This window comes from Heloderma suspectum, chromosome 2 (assembly GCF_057233095.1).
Source record: "Heloderma suspectum isolate Gila_16-S chromosome 2, 16-S_ref, whole genome shotgun sequence".
In the NCBI taxonomy this organism is placed as follows: Eukaryota; Metazoa; Chordata; class Lepidosauria; order Squamata; family Helodermatidae; genus Heloderma; species Heloderma suspectum.
Genome location: NC_139459.1, coordinates 83,511,435 through 83,530,026, shown reverse-complemented (window position 1 = coordinate 83,530,026; position 18,592 = coordinate 83,511,435). Strand labels below are relative to the sequence as shown.

The window sequence follows — 18,592 nt, the reverse complement described above, 5'->3', positions numbered from 1 at the left end:
CTACATCATTTTTTTACTAGTACCCTGAGGTCCACCAACTGGAACCAGGTGTAAAATAGTGGCTCATGTTATAGAGGGCAGTGGATTTGACAAAATATTAAGGAACAGGGTGCCTCTGAGCACATGCACAACCCAGGAATTTGTGTTCAGTACCAGAACCAAGCTTAACACACAAATAGCCATTCCCGGTTTCCCCCCAAACTGTTCTTCTTCAGCAAACTAATTTTCATGGGGTGGGGAGGAAGGTTTTTAACTGTTGATATTGTTAGATAATTGGGACTGAAACCCAGAGATCCACCAGTAGATCCTAATCTACCTTCTGATCTTCCCTCCCAAACCTAGGATGGCCATGTGTCCTCTTTTAGAGAAAACAGCCCTCCGTTTGAAGACCTGCCAGAAAACCATCCTCTATTTAAAGGTGTCATCAATCAATCAATTAATTAATTACACATCTGTTCCACCCAATAGCCAAAGTAAGCACATGAACAACAGACTAAAAAGCCAGGCACACGGGCCATGTGGCCACAGTCTTCCACACTATCATGAGATGCACTGCATTTTTATTTAAATCGTTATAACAATTTCTAAATTTGCAGCTATACATCCAAATTAGCACACGCAAATTATATGCAAGACCCTGTCCTCTTTTTCGGTCATACATTTCCTCTTTTTTGGTGATACGAAAGTGGTCACCCTCACAAATCCACTCACTTTTGTGATCTTTTCTTGCTGCAGTCGAAGAGATGTGAGGGTTTTTTTCAAGCTCTCACAAGAAAACATAGCAAAAGCCCAGTGGAAACAGAGATGAGCCAAGGGGAATCTCCCATCACCAGTTATCATTATATAGAATTTTACCGCTGCTGGCAAGCTGCTTTTTCTTTGGCAGATTGTGGGTTAATAGTCCAGGATGGTGGGGTTTCCTCAATGGAAGTGAATGATAGGAAAAACGTATCCCCATAGCTACGAATCTCTCTCAAGTGTTTTGCATAAGCTACCCATGAAACATCATACCCCCCTCTCAATGAAGAAATGAGGCAAGAAGGAAGGAAGGAAGGAAGGAAGGAGGTAGAATGGACATCTTTTCATGTCACTCAGAGAGAACAAAATTGTGGTATTGTGGTAGGCGAATTGCATGTTGGGAATCGTAGTAGAAATGGGGAGGAAGAGGAAATGAAAGGGAGGAGTCAGGAGGATTGCAGAGAGAGACTGCTTGAATTTTCAGTTTGAGAAAAGGCCTAGTGAAGGCCTAGAATAAAGAAGCATTTAAGTAGCTATTTCTGGTGTCTTGGGATTCTTGCAATTCAACAAGAGCATTTCTTGCTGGAGTTAACTAAAACAGGGGCGGGAAACTTTGGCTGGGGATACTCAAATTGCTCTCTGAAGATCTGCTGCTTGCTATAGGAAAGTCTGTTTGCATCCACTATGCTCTACTGATATACTTGTAAATAATGTAAATATTATAAAGACCCTAAACTTCTCAAGTGCTCTCTCCCCCATGGGAACAAAGCCTCTGGCTCTGTCCCTGGAACTTCTCACCATGGGAATGGGTGAAGCAACAAAAACGGTCATCCTAAAGTGTTAAAGGGAGGAACTGAATTCTTGCTAACCCTATATAATATAAAGTTGGGAGTTAGTTGGTCATCCCTTTTTGACTGCCTTCCCGTTGATGAAATGTACTTCACTGTAAAGCTCTTGACACGCAGATTCCACGAATAACAATGGTTTTCACTATAATTCAAAGTTTATTTATGTCCATAAGGCTTTTTTTTTTTTTTTAGAATTAGGCTGGCTTCTATAGCAATGTACTATAAAGTTTTATTTTTAATATCAAAAAATGTCAAGTATAATTAAACAAACATAATTGCAAATTGGAGCAAAATGAAATATGAACACACAAAAAACCTCCGTACACCTCTTTAAACAGGTGCAGGCCAAAGTAGAATGATGTGCCAGTAACATACAGCCTGTAAATGAATCATGAAGGGATTAAGAGACACCTACAATTAAAAGTAACCCAGTCAAAGTTTAGTTATCGATCAGAAAGGAAGTCTCTAGCTCTTAAATTTAACAAAATAACATTGAAACATTCCACTCATTACTAACATGCCTACATGTCAAATGCTTACTGGCAACAGTAACATGCACGTTTGTGACCACAGCGAAACTCTGGCCTTGCATCGGTCAGTATCTTGAACCAGCCCAGGAGTAGGAGGCAGACTGTATCTGTTGGCATGCGTCCTGCAACCAATATCGACAGGTTTGATATCGGTAACCGTGTCAGGGTTCGTGAACACTGCAACGCCTTGCTTTTCAGTGGTGAATCGTCAGCGCTTTGCTGCCATGGCAGAAAGGTTTCACTACCACTGCTCACAGTTCCGGACTTCAGCCACAACATTGTCACCAACGTCTCTGCTCTTGGCAAGCAATTCCTGAAGGACATTTGCAAGTACAGCAGTGCCCTAGGCTTTGCTTCCTTCTACGTACCGCTCAAGACAGCACACCTGAGTTCGGGGTGCTATCATGACCCAGGAGTCCAGCAGTGACATGGACTCTGAGGCACACTGCAGTCACATGAGACTCCAAGCGATGGCCAGTTGTACATTCTTGACCCTGACGAGGCCACTACGGCTCACCTCGAGCAAGTAGAGAACAGCACACTGGGCCACACCTTGCTGGAATCACTCCCCAACCTGCTACTTAATGTTAACCCATACGCTTATGAGTACCATCATCAGCATCTAATTTATATGCTGCTTTTCCGCCCAAAGTTGCTAACAAAAGAGCAATACAACAACAGTTTAAAGGACCTCATTACAATCATAAACAACTAATTTCACTGATACCGACGTAATAACATTTCAGATTAATTACAAAATAGGCAAAATCAAACACTGCAACACAATATCAATTATCTTTCAGTAGGGTGTAAACCGGAGCCCAAAAAGCTAAATCTTCCCTATGCATTAAGGCTTTAATAAACACCACAAACTGCAACAGCTATGCTAGGAAAACAAACTTCAGAAAATAGCAGCCAGGTTTCTGAAAGCCTGCAGCAGATCTCTCCCATAGCCCACTCTCTCACACTGGTGAAGTTCTCAAGGCTCCAGCAGAAACAAGTGTTCAGTTTCTTCCCCTGTGCTCTGGATGTTTCTGCTGCTCCGGGAGGGCCTATGGTGGCTGCAGATATATACCCAGCCACTCCGGAAACCAGGTGCTTTCACTCACCCCAAGGCAGAACTTGCCTTACTCCACTCTCTCACAGTGGTGCAGTTCTCAAGGATACAAGAATGTCAGTGAAATCCTTGAGCATGAGAATGCTGCCACACTTGCTGCTGGACATGCACCAGTGGATGTATCACTGTGCCTCCATCACGACTGCAGAATGATGAATACCATGGTTCACTCTGGGCGCTATAATATTCCCCATGTCTCTGAAATTGCTGCTGCATTTGTTACCTTAGATGGCTTTCCTCCGGCTGATTGTTGTCTGATAGTATACCCTGAAGGTGGACAGTGCCGCAAGATCTCCTACATGGAGAGTCATGGCGACCCTTTGGTTTACCCTTTGCTGCAATTTCACAGTGAGGCTGGATGGGGTCCTGGCATGGTGCATCTTGCAGCCAGAGGAACGAAGTTGGCATCTATCTGCCTACATTTGTCTTCTGCCCTGGACAACTCTATGTTGCTGAGAGTCATGTGCACTCATTGAGAAACCCAAGATTCAAGTTGTCAGTCGACTAGAACAAGGATGTTACAGTGGCCGCCCTGGAGTTTACACCTAGAACATTGCATTTAATGTTATTTGTGAAGATAACAGATGTAATATTCTCAGGTAACCAACTTGTTGTCCAAAATATCTATCTAAATTCCAAAATACGCAGCGTCTATCCTGATCTCACCCAGTGAGTAGAGCCCACTCCCTTTCCCTATGTAGCAGGATGATTTCCTCAGACTGATGGCCGCAGGCCAAATTCAGTTATTTACACAGAAACCTGATAAAACCTATTGGAAGAAGGAAAAGGCAAACAAAAATTAAAAGCAGAAACAAGAGAGGTCTTGGGAAGGTATACAAAGACTGCACAGTCCTTTACCACTTTCTTTCTTATATGATTTATATCCCTCTTCAGTTTTTCTCAGGGCAGCTTACAACTATCAGTGAAAGAAATGAGGCTGCCCAATGAAATGTCACTTGTGCATACATGGGGAACCTTTGAAATCACAGATCGGGTCAGCTCTCAGCCGGTTCGATCTGCACCTTTAAAGATCCCCATTTTCAGCAGGAGAGGCTGCCCAGAGTGGGAAAGGAGGGATCCAAAGGGGAACAAAATGTCTCTTCCCCCCCTTACCTTTCTTCTGCATGACTGCATGCATGCAGTGGGTTTTTTCCTATTTGTTTTTGCCCTTTTTATTTTATGTACTTCTGCAAATTCCGGGGTTGTGTGTGAAGGGTGCTATGGTGCTGTTTAATTTTGCAAGTATCGGCACTCAGTTGGGACGGGTACAACCTATTAAACACAACAACAGCTTGCATAATAAATAAAAATAGGATAAAACCAACTCAAAAGGGGTTAGAGCTATTTCAGTCCTGGAAACTGAAATGATAAAAGTAGACACCAAGTAAATCACGTGGGAGAGAGCATTTCACAACCAGGTGCCATCACTAAGAAGGGCATTTCAGATGGCATGTACACCCAAGGACTACCCAAGTAAGTTTTAAAATGGAGGCAAACTCATTTGAAGGCAAGTGATCTTTCAGATACCCTGGTTCCAAGCCATATACGGCTTAGGTACCAGCACTTACAGTTAGGTCCCCGTCCCTAATAGACTAGCATATACGGCTTAGGTACCAGCACTTACAGTTAGGTCCCCGTCCCTAATAGACTAGCAGTAGCTTCCTTTTCTCCCTTATTCATAGGACAATAGCTTCTTGAACAACATGCTACTGATGCTGTATGAGCTCTCACTGGCACAAGACACAGTAATTAGCCTTTAATACAGCAGTGGGCAACTTGTAGTCTTCCAGATATTTTGGCCTACCACTCCCATCAGCCCTAGCCAGCATAACCAATGGTGATGGGTGATGGGAGTTGTAGTCCAAAACATCAGGAGGGCAAGTTGCCCACCCCTGCTTTAAGATGACACATTACAATCCTATGAGCTAGATTAGGCTGTGATGGCAAATAATTCAATGCCACTTATTGAAATTCACATTGGATCAAAGATTAGAACCCTGGTCTTTCTAGTCCGGGGTGGGGAAACTCTTTCAGGCCGGTGGGTGAATTCAAGTTCAGAGAAGCTCTTGGGGGACACATTCGGGTGGTGGGAGGGGCCAAAGAAAAAGGGGCGGGGTAACCCCCCCCCAGCGTATTTTAGTTTAAAAATCATCCTGACAGTAGTTAAGCCTTAGGAGGGGTACTGAAAACATTTAGAATGGGGGGGTGCACAAAAGCCAGGAAACCACCAAACAATCCATGGGGAAAAGGGGGGGTTCGGGCCAGGGAGCATGGCCATGCAGGGAACCCCAGACGGCCAAGCGTGGACCCCAGGCCTGAGGTCCCTCCCTCCCGCCCGCCCGCCCTAGTCTAGGTCTAGCACTACTGCCTGTTATACCACCCTGACTTGTTACCCACACCTACACCCATGTGAACAATTTAGAGAGATGAAAAGGTTTTGCCTTACCTTCTAGAATGTGTTGAAAAAGAGGCAGCCCCTGAAAATGTCACCAGTGTTAGTTCTCCCAAATCCTTTGGGTGGGGAAGAGGGAAGTCCCTTCATCCCTAAGGACATGGGGAGGATTGGGGCTTCAATAACACATGCCAGGGGACTTGAAGCCTCAATGTTCAACCCCCTCCCTCCACTTGGGACACTTCCAATAGCAAAGGGGTAGCCCCTCCCCCGCATTGCCTAATGGCTCCAGGGAACCAGGTCTGTGTGGATGTGGGTGCAGAATGGCCAAGTAGTTCTGCCTGGTACCTCTTTGTGATGGGTAAAGGGAAGCAACCTGTGCTTGCTTCTTTAAGCCATCACCCCCCCCCCCAAAAAAAATCTGGTTAAAACATTGCAAGGTATTATTGCTGGGCTATGATGAGTTTGGAAGGATGAGCGAAGGAAGATAGATGCTTTTGAACTGTGGTGCTGGAGGAAAATTCTGAGAGTGCCTTGGACTGCAAGAAGATCAAACCAGTCCATACTCCAGGAAATAAAGCCAGACTGGTCACTTGAGGGAAGGATATTAAAGGCAAATCTGAAGTACTTTGGCCACATCATGAGAAGACAGGATAGCCTGGAGAAGATGCTGATGCTAGGGCAAGTGGAAGGCAAAAGTAAGAGGGGCCGACCAAGGGCAAGGTGGATGGATGATATTCTGGAGGTGACAGACTCGACCTTGGGGGAGCTGGGGGTGGCGACGGCCAACAGGAAGCTCTGGCGTGGGCTGGTCCATGAAGTCACGAAGAGTTGGAAGCGACTGACCGAATAAACAACAAATAATAAGTTTGTAGAAATGTACCTTACTGTAGAATATTAGCATAAGAAATTATCTTTCATTTGTGGCAAAGGCACCTTTTTAGATCTGGGAAACCACATACATTCATGCAAACCACTTGTTTCTCTAAGCAGTACTGATTAAAATGGATCATGCTCAGCACACTTCTTTCCATAAAGGGAATTGGGAAATGTCGTCGTGGCTACATTACCAGACAGTGGGTTGGCTCCAACACATCCCTAGCATGAGCAGAAGGCACTATTGCTCATGCCAGGGGAGGCAGCCAATTTCCATCAATTACACCTTTAGCTTCAACCCATCTTCTCCACCGCATCAAGTGATGTTCTGGAGTAGCTTTGTTACTCCACAGGGGACTAGAGCTGGAAGGAAGCATTGGAAGAGGCCCATTCCCCAAGTAGATCTCTGCTTGAGGTTTTGATACATGCCATGGATCTTGATGGAAGGTATTCTGGAGTTCTGCTGAATTAGATGTGTGACTGCATGCCACTCAATTGTAGTTAAAGAACTTGAACATCATAGGACAGCCCTAGATTCCAGGGGCTAGAGAAGCTTTATGTGATTTTAAATTGGGTTGACAGGTATTTTATGTAATTTAGATAAATATCACCTACTGAACAGCTTTGTTTAGTGCAGCTGCTGTGAAAATTATAAGTATATACATTTAATCACTGTGGAGACTATTTGATATAAGCGCATGAGAAGATGCTCAGTGAGTTTCCTGTTCTATTGACGATATGCTTATTATACATGTCGTGCAATGAATGGTTATATTCATTTGGTCTGTATTCTTATGAACATTCCTTTCTTGGGCTGCAAATGGAGCCTTGTTTGGTGAAGACCTTTGGTTCCAGACAAAATGAACTTGACTGATTTTCAAGGTGCTATTGAAGTCAATCAATAAGGATTCCCATGAAATGTTAATAGCCTTGGGATGACAGGCCTTCGTGTGTTGGCATTTAGAAGGCAAAAAGCAAATAGTAATAGATGGAACAGTCTTAACAATGGAGAGGAAGAATGGGCTTGCCCATGATCTGCATGGGAATTGATGTTTTTAGAAGCAAAGGTAAAACAAGTGAGGTTGTCACTCACTGTTTGTGTTGCATGTGCAACAGAGGTGCAGGGGTATGTTGTATTTCTGAATGGGGTTCATTTCTGATGAACTTTACATAATCCAAGCCCAAATCTCCTTGAACTTTGTTGGCTAGACTTATGAGATTGGCCCATTCTTTCCTCTTCCTCAAAGCTTCGTCTCTGGCAGCAGTGATGGAGATAAATCCCAAAAAGGGGTATGGGAGAATAAGCCTTGATAAGGCTCTTGGTGCTACTAGAGGCCCACATGGTTGCAGCTCAGCTGCTAGATGTTTTGTGGAAAGGGGTCAAGAGTGCAGTGTGAAAGGGAGAGGAGCTAGCTGCAGGGAAAACTGTGGGGGACTGGCATGGAAGTATTTGGAATGGGTCAGGTCTTTCCAGGATTCAGAAAACTCTTGGGAAAATCCTGAACATTTTCAGATAATTTCCCCCAAAAAGACTAGGAAAGAATGAGCCCATTCAATAATCAAGATAAGGGTGGAATGGGCTGGTTCCCATCTCTACTGGGAAAGATTACTGAGCTAGATAAAACCAGTACAACTGACACTGCAAGGCAATTCTTATGTTCATATCAGAACCATCGTCTATTTGGCATTAAGGAATTTTAACTGGGAGTATACTGTCTGGAAAGAACAGGTGCAAAAGATTTTAGTTCCTGCTCCACCCCACCCAACCATGAGATTAGGAAATTTAGGGTCAAGTCTATTTCCAGATGGTCGGGTGCTGGCTACACAAACATTCATTTTAGTGTGGACGCACAGTAGCGTTAAAACATGCTACTTGAAAGATTACAGGTTACAGAACCACTTTGAACACCATTCGAGATAATGAACTTGCAGTATGTTCCATATATGTTTAGGTATTCCTTGCACATAGGGATGTAGTTTTTGTAAAATCTGTCCCATCTGCGTTTTGTGGATTGCCAGGTGCCTTTTGTTCCGTCCTCTGGTAATTGATGGAATTGGATTTTTGAATTTCCCACATTTGCACAAATTCACATTTCTGAAAATGTGCAAATCCCCCCTTGCGCATTTTCATGCTTTAGCCTACGGGGGGGGGATGTGTTTTTTTTTCTTTTACATATTTTTCTACAACTAAATTTCCATAAAATTTTGGAAAATAAACCGGTTCGCAAGTGCATGGAATCTGTGTGCCTCAGGAAAAGCTGGTCTGCTGTGGAATCTGTGGGTTGGATTCATAGAAATCCAAACTCATTTCATTCCGTTGAGGATTTCTCTGACATCACTACTTGCACATCATGTTAAACTTTACGCAAGACTTTCAAAAAAGGTAAAAAGGTAAAGGTGTCCCCAACCAGTCGTGTCCGACTCTAGGGTGTGGTGCTCATCCCCGTTTCTAAGCCGAAGAGCCAGCGCTGTCCGAAGACGCTTCCGTGGTCATGTGGCCGGCATGACTGAACACCGAGGTGCACGGAACGCCGTTACCTTTCCTGCCGAGGCGGTACCTATTTATCTACTTGCAATTTCTTGCTTTCAAACTGCTAGGTTGGCAGAAGCTGGGACTGAAGACGGGAGCTCACTCCGTCACGCAGCACTCGGGTCTCGAACTGCTGTCCTGCCAACCTTCCAGTCTGCAGTTCAGCGTCTTAACCACTAAGCCACCGTGGCCCCAAGACTTTCAAAACCAGAAGATAACTGTAATACCATCAGTAAAAATACGATTTAGGCGACCACATTTAATTCATTCCCATTTATTGCAGCAATCCCTCCCCAAATACAGAGTAGTAACTGCAATACTCAACGTTGTTAAAACATTAGAAAAGCCATTGTGTGACCGTTACAGTACAGTATTATCAAAATATGACATTTTCGAACTGTGGATAGTACCAACCAAAGCTCAATCCTTAAATTAAGACCATAGTTCATTTTTAAATAAACAGAAAAGCATATAAAAAGAATTATGTAAAAAGGAAAGCCTAATATAAACATAATGAAACAATAAATAATCATTTTTTCAGATACCTTCTAAACACTTCCTAATTTCCTAACATAAAGTTGCATCTACAGAGATGGTATTGCTGAGTGTCAATGGAAAACAATTATTTCAAGTCATTACTGATTGGAACTTAAAAAACATGGCGCCAAAAACAAAAGTTGAATTTCTACTAAATGTATCACAAACTTGCCTCTTGCTAACAAGTTACAGTTTAAATTTACTGGAGTGTTAGAAAGTTCTTTTAACAATTGTTGACTTAGTGTTGTGTGTGTGTGTGTGTGTGTATATATGTAGTATAGAACATTCTCATGTGAGAAGCAACCTTTATTAATTCAGAGACTACATTTTGCTCCCATCAACATATGCATATTTAGTTAAATTTGATATCGTATACACAGCACACAGAGATACATTTCATTTGGTTCCTTTTACAGACCACGAGCTATAGTTTTCCTGATTGGGCAAATTTTTAAGTGCACCTTGTACACTTTTTTGGGATAGCAACATTAAATTCATGCTCTATTGTCTGTACATAAAAGAATGGAAATTCAGGTTCACTGAGTAAATGTATGTCCCCTATCATCACACCAATAAGCACTGCATACCTGTAATAATCAATACTATTAGTTACACATTGGGAATGTTTTTCACAAAATAAACTGCTTCTATTATAACTTCCAATTTCCTTTCAAAACCAGATACTGGCATTGATTCATTCTACCTGGCAGCCAACTTGTATTGCACTTCTGAAAAAAGGAGAACATAATCAACATTGATAACACAGTGTGAGTTGTAACTTACTAAAATGCAAATCACTATATGCAAGAAATCACGTTGTCTCAGTAACTGGGACCTCCAAAAAGAATTATTTGTTCATTTACTTTGATCTTTTCCAGCAGAAAAAATGTATGTTTTTATATTCTGTATCTTTAGTAACAAACACTGAAATTATAAATGTTCGATCTAGTATGATACCCCATATTAATTCCAAGAGGCTGAAAAAGACTTTTAGGCCATTCTTACAGATAATAGATATAGCACTATTACTAACCGGTGAATAAAACCTCAAGCGAGTCTTCAGTAAGCAGTTCAGAGAGTAAAAAAATATAAAGCAGTCAACACATACACACACAAACAGGGCACACAAATTGGCAGTTCTTGAATACACAAGATGTCATATACAAATTAAAATGCAAGGTCAAGAGGATCAAACCTGAGTATTTAACAAGATTAAGCTTAGATTCTGACAAGTGAATCAAGTGCCTTTGGATGCTTCTAATAAAATCTGGTCCATTTAACTTGTTGAATGAACAGTTATCTTTATATAGATGGCCCTCAAAAGATTGAAGTATCCTGTTAGGTGGCATCCCATAAACACCACTGATATTTACAGCATCCTGTAACAGAACTGCAGTTTCACAGTGAACCTGCAGAGTGAAGACTGGCCCACTAACCTTCAACCAAGGCAGCCCAATGGAAAAAAATAGGTAGGATGGAATCCGAGAAAATTAGTATCTCTGTTAGTATACTTCAGGTACAAATTGAATAGTACAAAGTCTTAGATGTTAACATCATGAATTTGGTTGTTATTACAGCCAACCTGCCCCACTTACCTGTTTCAGATCTAACAGACAGCTTTAAAAAAATGAAAGACACACACCATTCCAAATAATAAGAAACATACAGCAGTAAAAACTAATACCTTGATGGAAGACCAAACGCAGCATTTTTTATTGTAAGATGGAAGAGTCTAGAATTAAAGAAAGTTTGATCTAAAGTTTTAGCCAACGGCAGAGTGACATTCTTTATAAATTTACAAAACAGGATATATGGATGAAATTTGGTTAACTTCAGAAGGCACCTCAAGGCTAAAAGGCTTTTATAAATCTATAATCCTTTCATTGATCAAAAATAAACACTTTTATTGCTGCCACTCAAGTAGCAAAGAAAAACCTGTTTATTCGTTCGTCAATCTACCAAGGAATCCTCCCCCATTAAGCAAGATTAAATTACAGAAGAATTAGAAGAAAACTGAAGCTTTCACAACTTTAGGAGTATAGTAATGTTCCTTGTGTGCTTTCAAGTCAGTAGAATAGTGAAAGAGAAGTCACTTTTGCCTGTGTGTGATGTTAATATTTTAATCAAACATCTCAGTCTCTCCCCTTCAGGCACTGAAGTACCATTTCTTCACAGCTGCCTGTTGTGCAGTAGTGCTTAGGAATAGAAGGTAAGAACACTCTGATGATTCCCACGGACAAGGAGAATTGGTGGAAGATCCTTTGAAAGAGCTTCTATCCAGGCCATGTACAATGCACTAGATACTGCACTTTTTCGTGCAACTGGCAAACTCCTACAACAGAAAAGGGGGGCGGGGAGTGAGAGTGTCAAAACTGGATTATCTAATGCAAAATGTTTTCAATTACAGAGACAGACAGCTAGCATTTATATTTTCTTATGTAAGCTGATGTATATTCATTCGCTACCCAAAACATTTTGCTTAGTGGCAGTACTAACATGCCAGAAGAAAAATGACTTCCAGATTGTATCTCATATACTCCTTTTGCTATCGTCAAATACAGTTTTTTGGGAGTAAAACCCATAGAACTCAGTGGGACTTATGTTAAAGGGAGTATGCAGAGAATTAGGCTATCAGACCACTCATTATTCAAAGAAAGGTGCTGGGTCTTTCCAGTTCTTTAGGACTGGTTTCAATTCCTCCCTCCAAGTATTATTTTAGTCAGACACACACAAATACATTACCCAGGCAACTGAATGAATTAGTGGTGTATCGCTATTACTTGACAGGCTACAAACAAGTAGTCTAACTTCCCAAGCACTGAAAAGTGGTGGGTCATCTGCCTACTATACAGCCTGCACAAAATAAACCAAGTCACATGTGGAAATTAGATTAGAGCAGGGGTGGGCAACACATGGTCTGCAGGCTGCATATGGCCCCTGCTGCAGCCCCACCAATGAATTTGGTGGAGGCAGCAAAAAAGGGGACCTTTTAAAAAAAATGGTGGTTTTGGTGCTATGGAGCGCTAGAATGGTCAAATTTACCTTCAGAAGAAAGGGTCAAATTTACTTTCAGAACAAGATATATTTGACTCATTTAGCACCCTGTAGTATCTCAATTTCAGACTTTACTGGTAAACAGTTTATCTTAACAACCAAATTTCATCTTTTTACCAATTGCAGAATAGCTTAACTTTAGGTGGCAAATATGTAGCTGTGTTTTCAAGAACACAGCCCCATAGTATTTATTATGATATAGTGACTATAGCACTGACATCATGCAGTTCTCGTATGTAGTTTACACACAGAAACCCCAAATATCTGTTTTTCCTCTGAAAATTTTGCCCTCCAAAACAGTTAACTGGTAGATAAACATGATATACACCAGTACAACACTTGTGAATGCCACAAGTGTGGTACTGGTGTATATCATGCCGCCGGTGCACTATAAATAAAAATAGTAGCTACTGGTCACTAAGCTGTTTGGGAGCTTTCTACTGTGTTTCAGAACGTAATATATTTGAGAAGCTTCAAAAGTGCTAACAACATTTTCTGAGCAGTATTTTGGTGTTTCCAATATTTACTACAAGTGATACCAAGAACCACAGAAAACAGTACTTACATAACAATTAGATTAGCTGTGCTTGAATGTTCTTTCAGTAACTCATTTAATCTAATCTGGCGGTGGCTCTACAATTAAAATGAGAACACTGTTGATGTAAGATGTACAATCAACATTGTAAAATCTAGAAGTAGTTGATTTACAGATGTAGGAACTCAAACCCAACTGAATATTATAGAAAGGTCAAATATGCCTATGGATCAGGGGGAACTAAATACATACTTTGGTTTTGTACAGCTCAATTTCATTATCTGTGATTCTCCAAGGCTCATCTTCTTTCATTTTATCTGCAACATCTTGCTCTTTATCATCTTCATGAAGTCTGAATGGTTCAATCATTTCTTCAAAAGCTGTGATGCTGGAAATTTGATCATACAATTCAACTGCATCAGTTCTCAGATCAAAGCTGAAATATTTGTCCTCAAAGACATGCCACTAAAATGCTACATTTATTTATTAGATAAATGTTTTTTTTTCCATTTCATAATGCCATTAAAAACTGCAGACCAATTGGTTGGAAACCGAACAGCTTCTTAAAGAAGCTGTTAAAAAGAAGCTCTTTATGTTCTTTATGCTAAACAACCTGGAGTTAACCCCACAATTGCCCATGGTTTATTGCTGGGATAACTCTGGTTTAACCCCCAAACAACACAGAGTTTCCAGGTTCACACATCATGAAATAACCCAAGTACAGGGCATTCTTGGGTTGTTGACTGAAAGCAGAAACAACGAGTGTGCGGCTCGCATGCTTCACTCCTACCCACAATTCCTGGGTTAAATCCACAATTCAGGTTAAACCACCCAGGAATTGCTGCTGTGATGAACAAACCAGGTCTATGTCTGTACCTGGGCTTCCTGGGCTAAGAATTTTAATCCTTAGAATGTTAAGAAGCCAGAGCAATCACACCTGTGTCTACAGACAGCTACTTTGAAAACTATGACCTCATTTTAGAGAAATGGGATGGGAGACCTGCATATATGGTGAACCCTTTCATTCATCTTTTCATTCTGTCCTAAAATGCAAGTTGTTTTAATTTTTTCCATTTTAAAAGTCAATTGAAAAAGCATCTTGGGTTGACATGTGGTGAGATGCTATTTGAAAAGGAGAAAAGGAATGTTCTCTTACACATACATAAAATAGATATTGTTTGAAAAGCTTTGATTGGGTTCGCACATCATGATAAGCCACTGTGGTTTATTTTTCTGAATAAGCCATGGTGGTTTATCGTGTTGTCTGTGTGGTTTTCCTGTACCATGATGGCTTATTTCCCCCAAATAGGCCATTCTAATAAGCCACAGTCTGCAGCAAGGTTTATTTAAGCCACCGTGGCTTATCACATCATCTGGTACTCACTATGGCTTATTCTAACTGCCTACAGAGTTGGCTGGCAAGAGCAGCCAAAACTGACATGGCCGTTCTGCTCCAGCCCGAAGAGACCTTTTCCCGACAAACAGCCCAGGGACAACCGCAATCAAACGAGCACAGCCTTCCCTGATACCATGCTACAGTTACAAAATGACAGTTGCCCCCGAATATAATGACAGCCTTGCGCTATTGCGCTACCCCACTACAGTGAAGTTACACAATGACAGGCTTCTCTGATTGCTACTTTGAAACTGCGCAACCTGGGAAACAGGGAAAAACTGCTCAGTTTTCCTTGAAGAAGTGCAGTTCCACAATTTTCTACTACAGCATCTGGAGGCTCCCTATGAAGGCACTCCATCTGTGCAATTTCGCCCAATTACAGCAAACTCTGAGGGAATTATAGCTCCCACCCCTTTTTCCTGTTATGTGCTCTTTTCCATAAAGAAGCAAAGTTGCACAATTATCCACTACAGCATCTGAAGGCTCCCCATGACGGCACCCCAGATGTGCAGTTTTGCACCATTCTAGCAAACTGTCAAGGAACTAGAGCTCCCACCCCTTTTTCCCTTTTCTGGACAGCCTTCCCTGATCGCACAATCCCACAGCTGTGAAGTAACACAATGGCAGCCTCCCTTGATGAGAATGCCAGCCATTCCAAATCGTGCGATCCCACTATAGTGAAGTTACACAATCACAGACTACCCTGATCGCTACTGTGGAAATATGCTAATGTGCATTTGTGTAAAGGAAAAAAGAAAAAGCAGAGGAGAAAATTCCTGTTCGCAGCTCTGAAAATGCACAAATTTGAAAAAGTGCAAAGGAAAAATAAATGATAAAGAGGAACAGAGGCAACTGTGGAATAGGGGAAAAACAAGTTCACTTCTTCCTGCGAAAGCAAAATTGCAGTTATCCACTACAGCGTTTGGAGGCTCCCCATGTGGGGTCCCCACCCCACCTGTTCAATTTCACCCATTCCAGCAAACCGCCCCAGCCCCTTTTCTGGCCACTTCTCTGTGAAAAAGCAGTCAGGCAGTACAGCACAGCCTCCCAATTGCGCGATCCCACTACTGCAAGGTATCCCATTTACAGCCCTCCATGATAAGACTGACACTGCTCGCTTTTCCATGACGACTGGAATGCAAGGAAAGCTGGGATACCATCTAGCAGAGTGGGAGGACTAGAGCGGGAGGAGGGGTGAGGGCAGGAAAGAAAAGCTACTCACAGTAGCGTATTTGGCTGATCATGGGGGGGATAATAGTAGCTTATTTTCTCAATAAGCTATTGTGAGTACCTTATTAAGCCACCATGGCTTAAAGTGATGTGCGAATCTGGCCTTTACGTGCTCTGACTAGTTCTGGAACACTGATATAATAAAACGAAAGCAAAGGGTAGATTGTGATTTAGGAGCTGAAGTTCTACCTTAATAATTTTTAGAGGAACTTGGAGCGAATTACACTAATGAATGGAAAGATTAAATACTCTGCTTGACCAGAAATGTTTTACTGTTGCTCAAGACATTTAATTTGTAGGGAAAGGGCCTTATCTAATATTTATGCTACTGTAGTTATAATTAAAGTGAATATTTGGCAAAAGTTCCATCTGAAACTTAAAATATCTGGTTAGCATTAATGTTTTACAGTTCTGAATGATATTTAGTCCATATTTATAAAGGACTCTTTGTTTTTATTTCATTCTGTTACATGACCTTCACTTAATATATTTTATTAACAAAACGTTCCATTTTATATACACAACATTGTATTTCCATACTAACTTCTAGTGGCAGATAACTGCTAATGTAAATTGCCAATTATATACTGTAAAAATGAATATAAAAAGTGAGCCCACAAACTTACTTTTCTTTCTTTGGCTTTGTATTGATATCACCAAGGACCATGATATCTGAGAAATCTATCCGAAATTTGCTGAGCAATGTAGCCATCCTAAAAGTAATTTTTTAAAAAGAGAATGACAGTTAAAAGGATATTTGAGTAACTGAAGAGTCAGAATGAGGAAACATTTTGTGTGTTTTATGCTGGTTGTACTTTTATACTGTAGTATTAATGCTTTTATATTTTATATTGTTTTCAGGCTGTACTCGTGGGTTTAATTTATGTGAGCCACCCAGAGAGCTTCGGCTATTGGGCAGTAGAGAAACACAATCCATCCATCAATGTTCATAGAGTTATTTATCAGTTGGTTCTAAATCTGATCACCTGCTAAGAAAAATATAACTGGGTTGTGTACAATGGTGCTTTGCACTAGTGAAATGCATCTGTGCTTGTGAAAGGCAGGGCATCTGATTTTCACCAGTCCTCCCTACCTACTGCAGCCCTCTGTGATATATTCCATACTGTTCTGGAGGCTCCCCAACCTTCAGGAGCAGCTTTTCAGAAATGTGGGGGGCTGGAGTGGGTGGGTGGGTGATGGAGCAGCAAAAATCAGGTGCCCTGCCTTGCATGAGCAAACAGGCACAAAGCCACTGTTGCATACAACCCACTCTTTTATACTGTGCTCAAAGTTTGCTAAGTTCCTTACAAGATTAGGTACACAATCCTAGCCTCAAGATAACTTCAGGAGTTAATAAGTTAATTAATTACGTTTCATAACAAATGAGAACAAAAATCTATCATTTTGTCAGCTGGATCAAAAAGCTGCATGGTTATAAAAAAAATCAAAGCAAAGTATGAATTCTGATGAATCAGCATTTTGCATTCTCCAAATCAAGATAAAATTAATTCATACTAGCCAAATGTTAAAAGATTTTTACTTTGTTAAACTTACGCTCTTCTGTCATGATCTATTCTGTTTATTTTCCCACCAATGAACACTCTGATCTTACAGTCTTTCCATTTTTTCTTGGTTGTCAGAAGATATGGAATCAAGAGTGTCAAGCCTACATGAAAAAAAAAAAAAATTTCACTTTGTTGTCATGCTAAGTTTTGTCATAGTTAAAAAATAAATACTTAACATTTCTAATAATCTTGCAGTATTCTAAAAAAAAAAAAAAAGTTATCTTACCCCCATCGTCAAAAAGCCACCATACATCAATATTATTTTTGCCTTGTTTCTTCTGAAATTGAGAACTTGCATCAAGTAGTCTTTGATCAGCCACGTTCAGGGGAACAGACAGGCCTTTAGGATCTGTAGAATTGACAAGCGACATTTCAAAGTAAAGAAAAAGAGGGAAACAACTTTTGATCAGCCATCCCCAAATGTAGAAGCTGGTTTACTTCCACTTCGTTAAATTACATTAACTACCTCTACAAAAACTGCTTATGTCTAAAAATAATTTCTGTAAACTTTGTATCAGCCCAAAACATCTGGAGAGAGCCACCAGGTTGGGGAAGGCTGCTTTACATAAATACAAATAAAGATATTGACTGCATTCGCACAAAATGGTAAACCAGAATTCTTCAGAATCCTGGCTTATTCACGAGCAGCTGTGCTGGTGCTTGCTGCCTGATTTCTCCTGCTTGGCTCCTCTGCAAACAGGAGAAGCTAAACTAACCAGGAACTTACAGTGGTGGAAAAGCTTAACATTACTTCTGAACCTGGTGCTCCTCTAGCAAGTCTAGATCCAGAAGCCAATTTCAAACCCTGACTTCAAACTCATGACTTGTTACAGGAGGGACAAGCCAGGAGTCTAGGTTCAGACTTAGCTAAAAGACCACTCCCTCACCTGCCCAACTTCTGGCAAATCTACTATAAGCTATATATTTTGTATCATGAAAATTACCAGTTGAATTAAGACTAATGAAGTGATGTGACGAAGATGATACAAGCTCTGGGCTAAATCCAATGTTTATTGAGTTTTACTTCCCCTCTTCCTCCCTACAACCCCCTACTTGCCACCGAAGTCTGTTCGCAGGTCCCCCAAACTTCTGGAGCAGATTTGGAGGGGATGCAGGGGGCTACAGTGGGGAGGATAAATTCACTCAGCCAGAAGTGTCTATTCCACTGGCAGAAAGTCATCCCTGGATACAACCCTTTATGCAGAACTGACTGAAAAAAGGAATCAGCAATCTTTACCTTTCAT

The 18,592-nt window shown here is 41.1% G+C and overlaps 1 protein-coding gene across 3 annotated transcripts in view; it reads right to left on the bottom strand.

Moving 5' to 3' along the window:
* Positions 1 to 8,688: 8,688 nt before the first annotated feature.
* The window catches only part of SLC12A2 (solute carrier family 12 member 2), a 69,306-nt gene continuing 59,402 nt past the window's right edge, over positions 8,689 to 18,592 (bottom strand). The window contains exons 22-27 of one of the 3 annotated variants that reach the window (XM_084833994.1): positions 17,575 to 17,697; positions 17,338 to 17,449; positions 16,410 to 16,496; positions 13,410 to 13,545; positions 13,188 to 13,255; positions 8,689 to 11,900 (exon numbers count right to left, since the gene is read on the bottom strand). In XM_084833994.1, the coding sequence (XP_084690120.1) occupies positions 11,765 to 11,900; positions 13,188 to 13,255; positions 13,410 to 13,545; positions 16,410 to 16,496; positions 17,338 to 17,449; positions 17,575 to 17,697 (662 nt within the window). In that variant the 3' untranslated portion in view covers positions 8,689 to 11,764. The remainder of the gene's footprint in view (positions 11,901 to 13,187; positions 13,256 to 13,409; positions 13,546 to 16,409; positions 16,497 to 17,337; positions 17,450 to 17,574; positions 17,698 to 18,592) is intronic. The other 2 variants (XR_014787723.1, XM_084833995.1) reach the window with 2 other exon arrangements.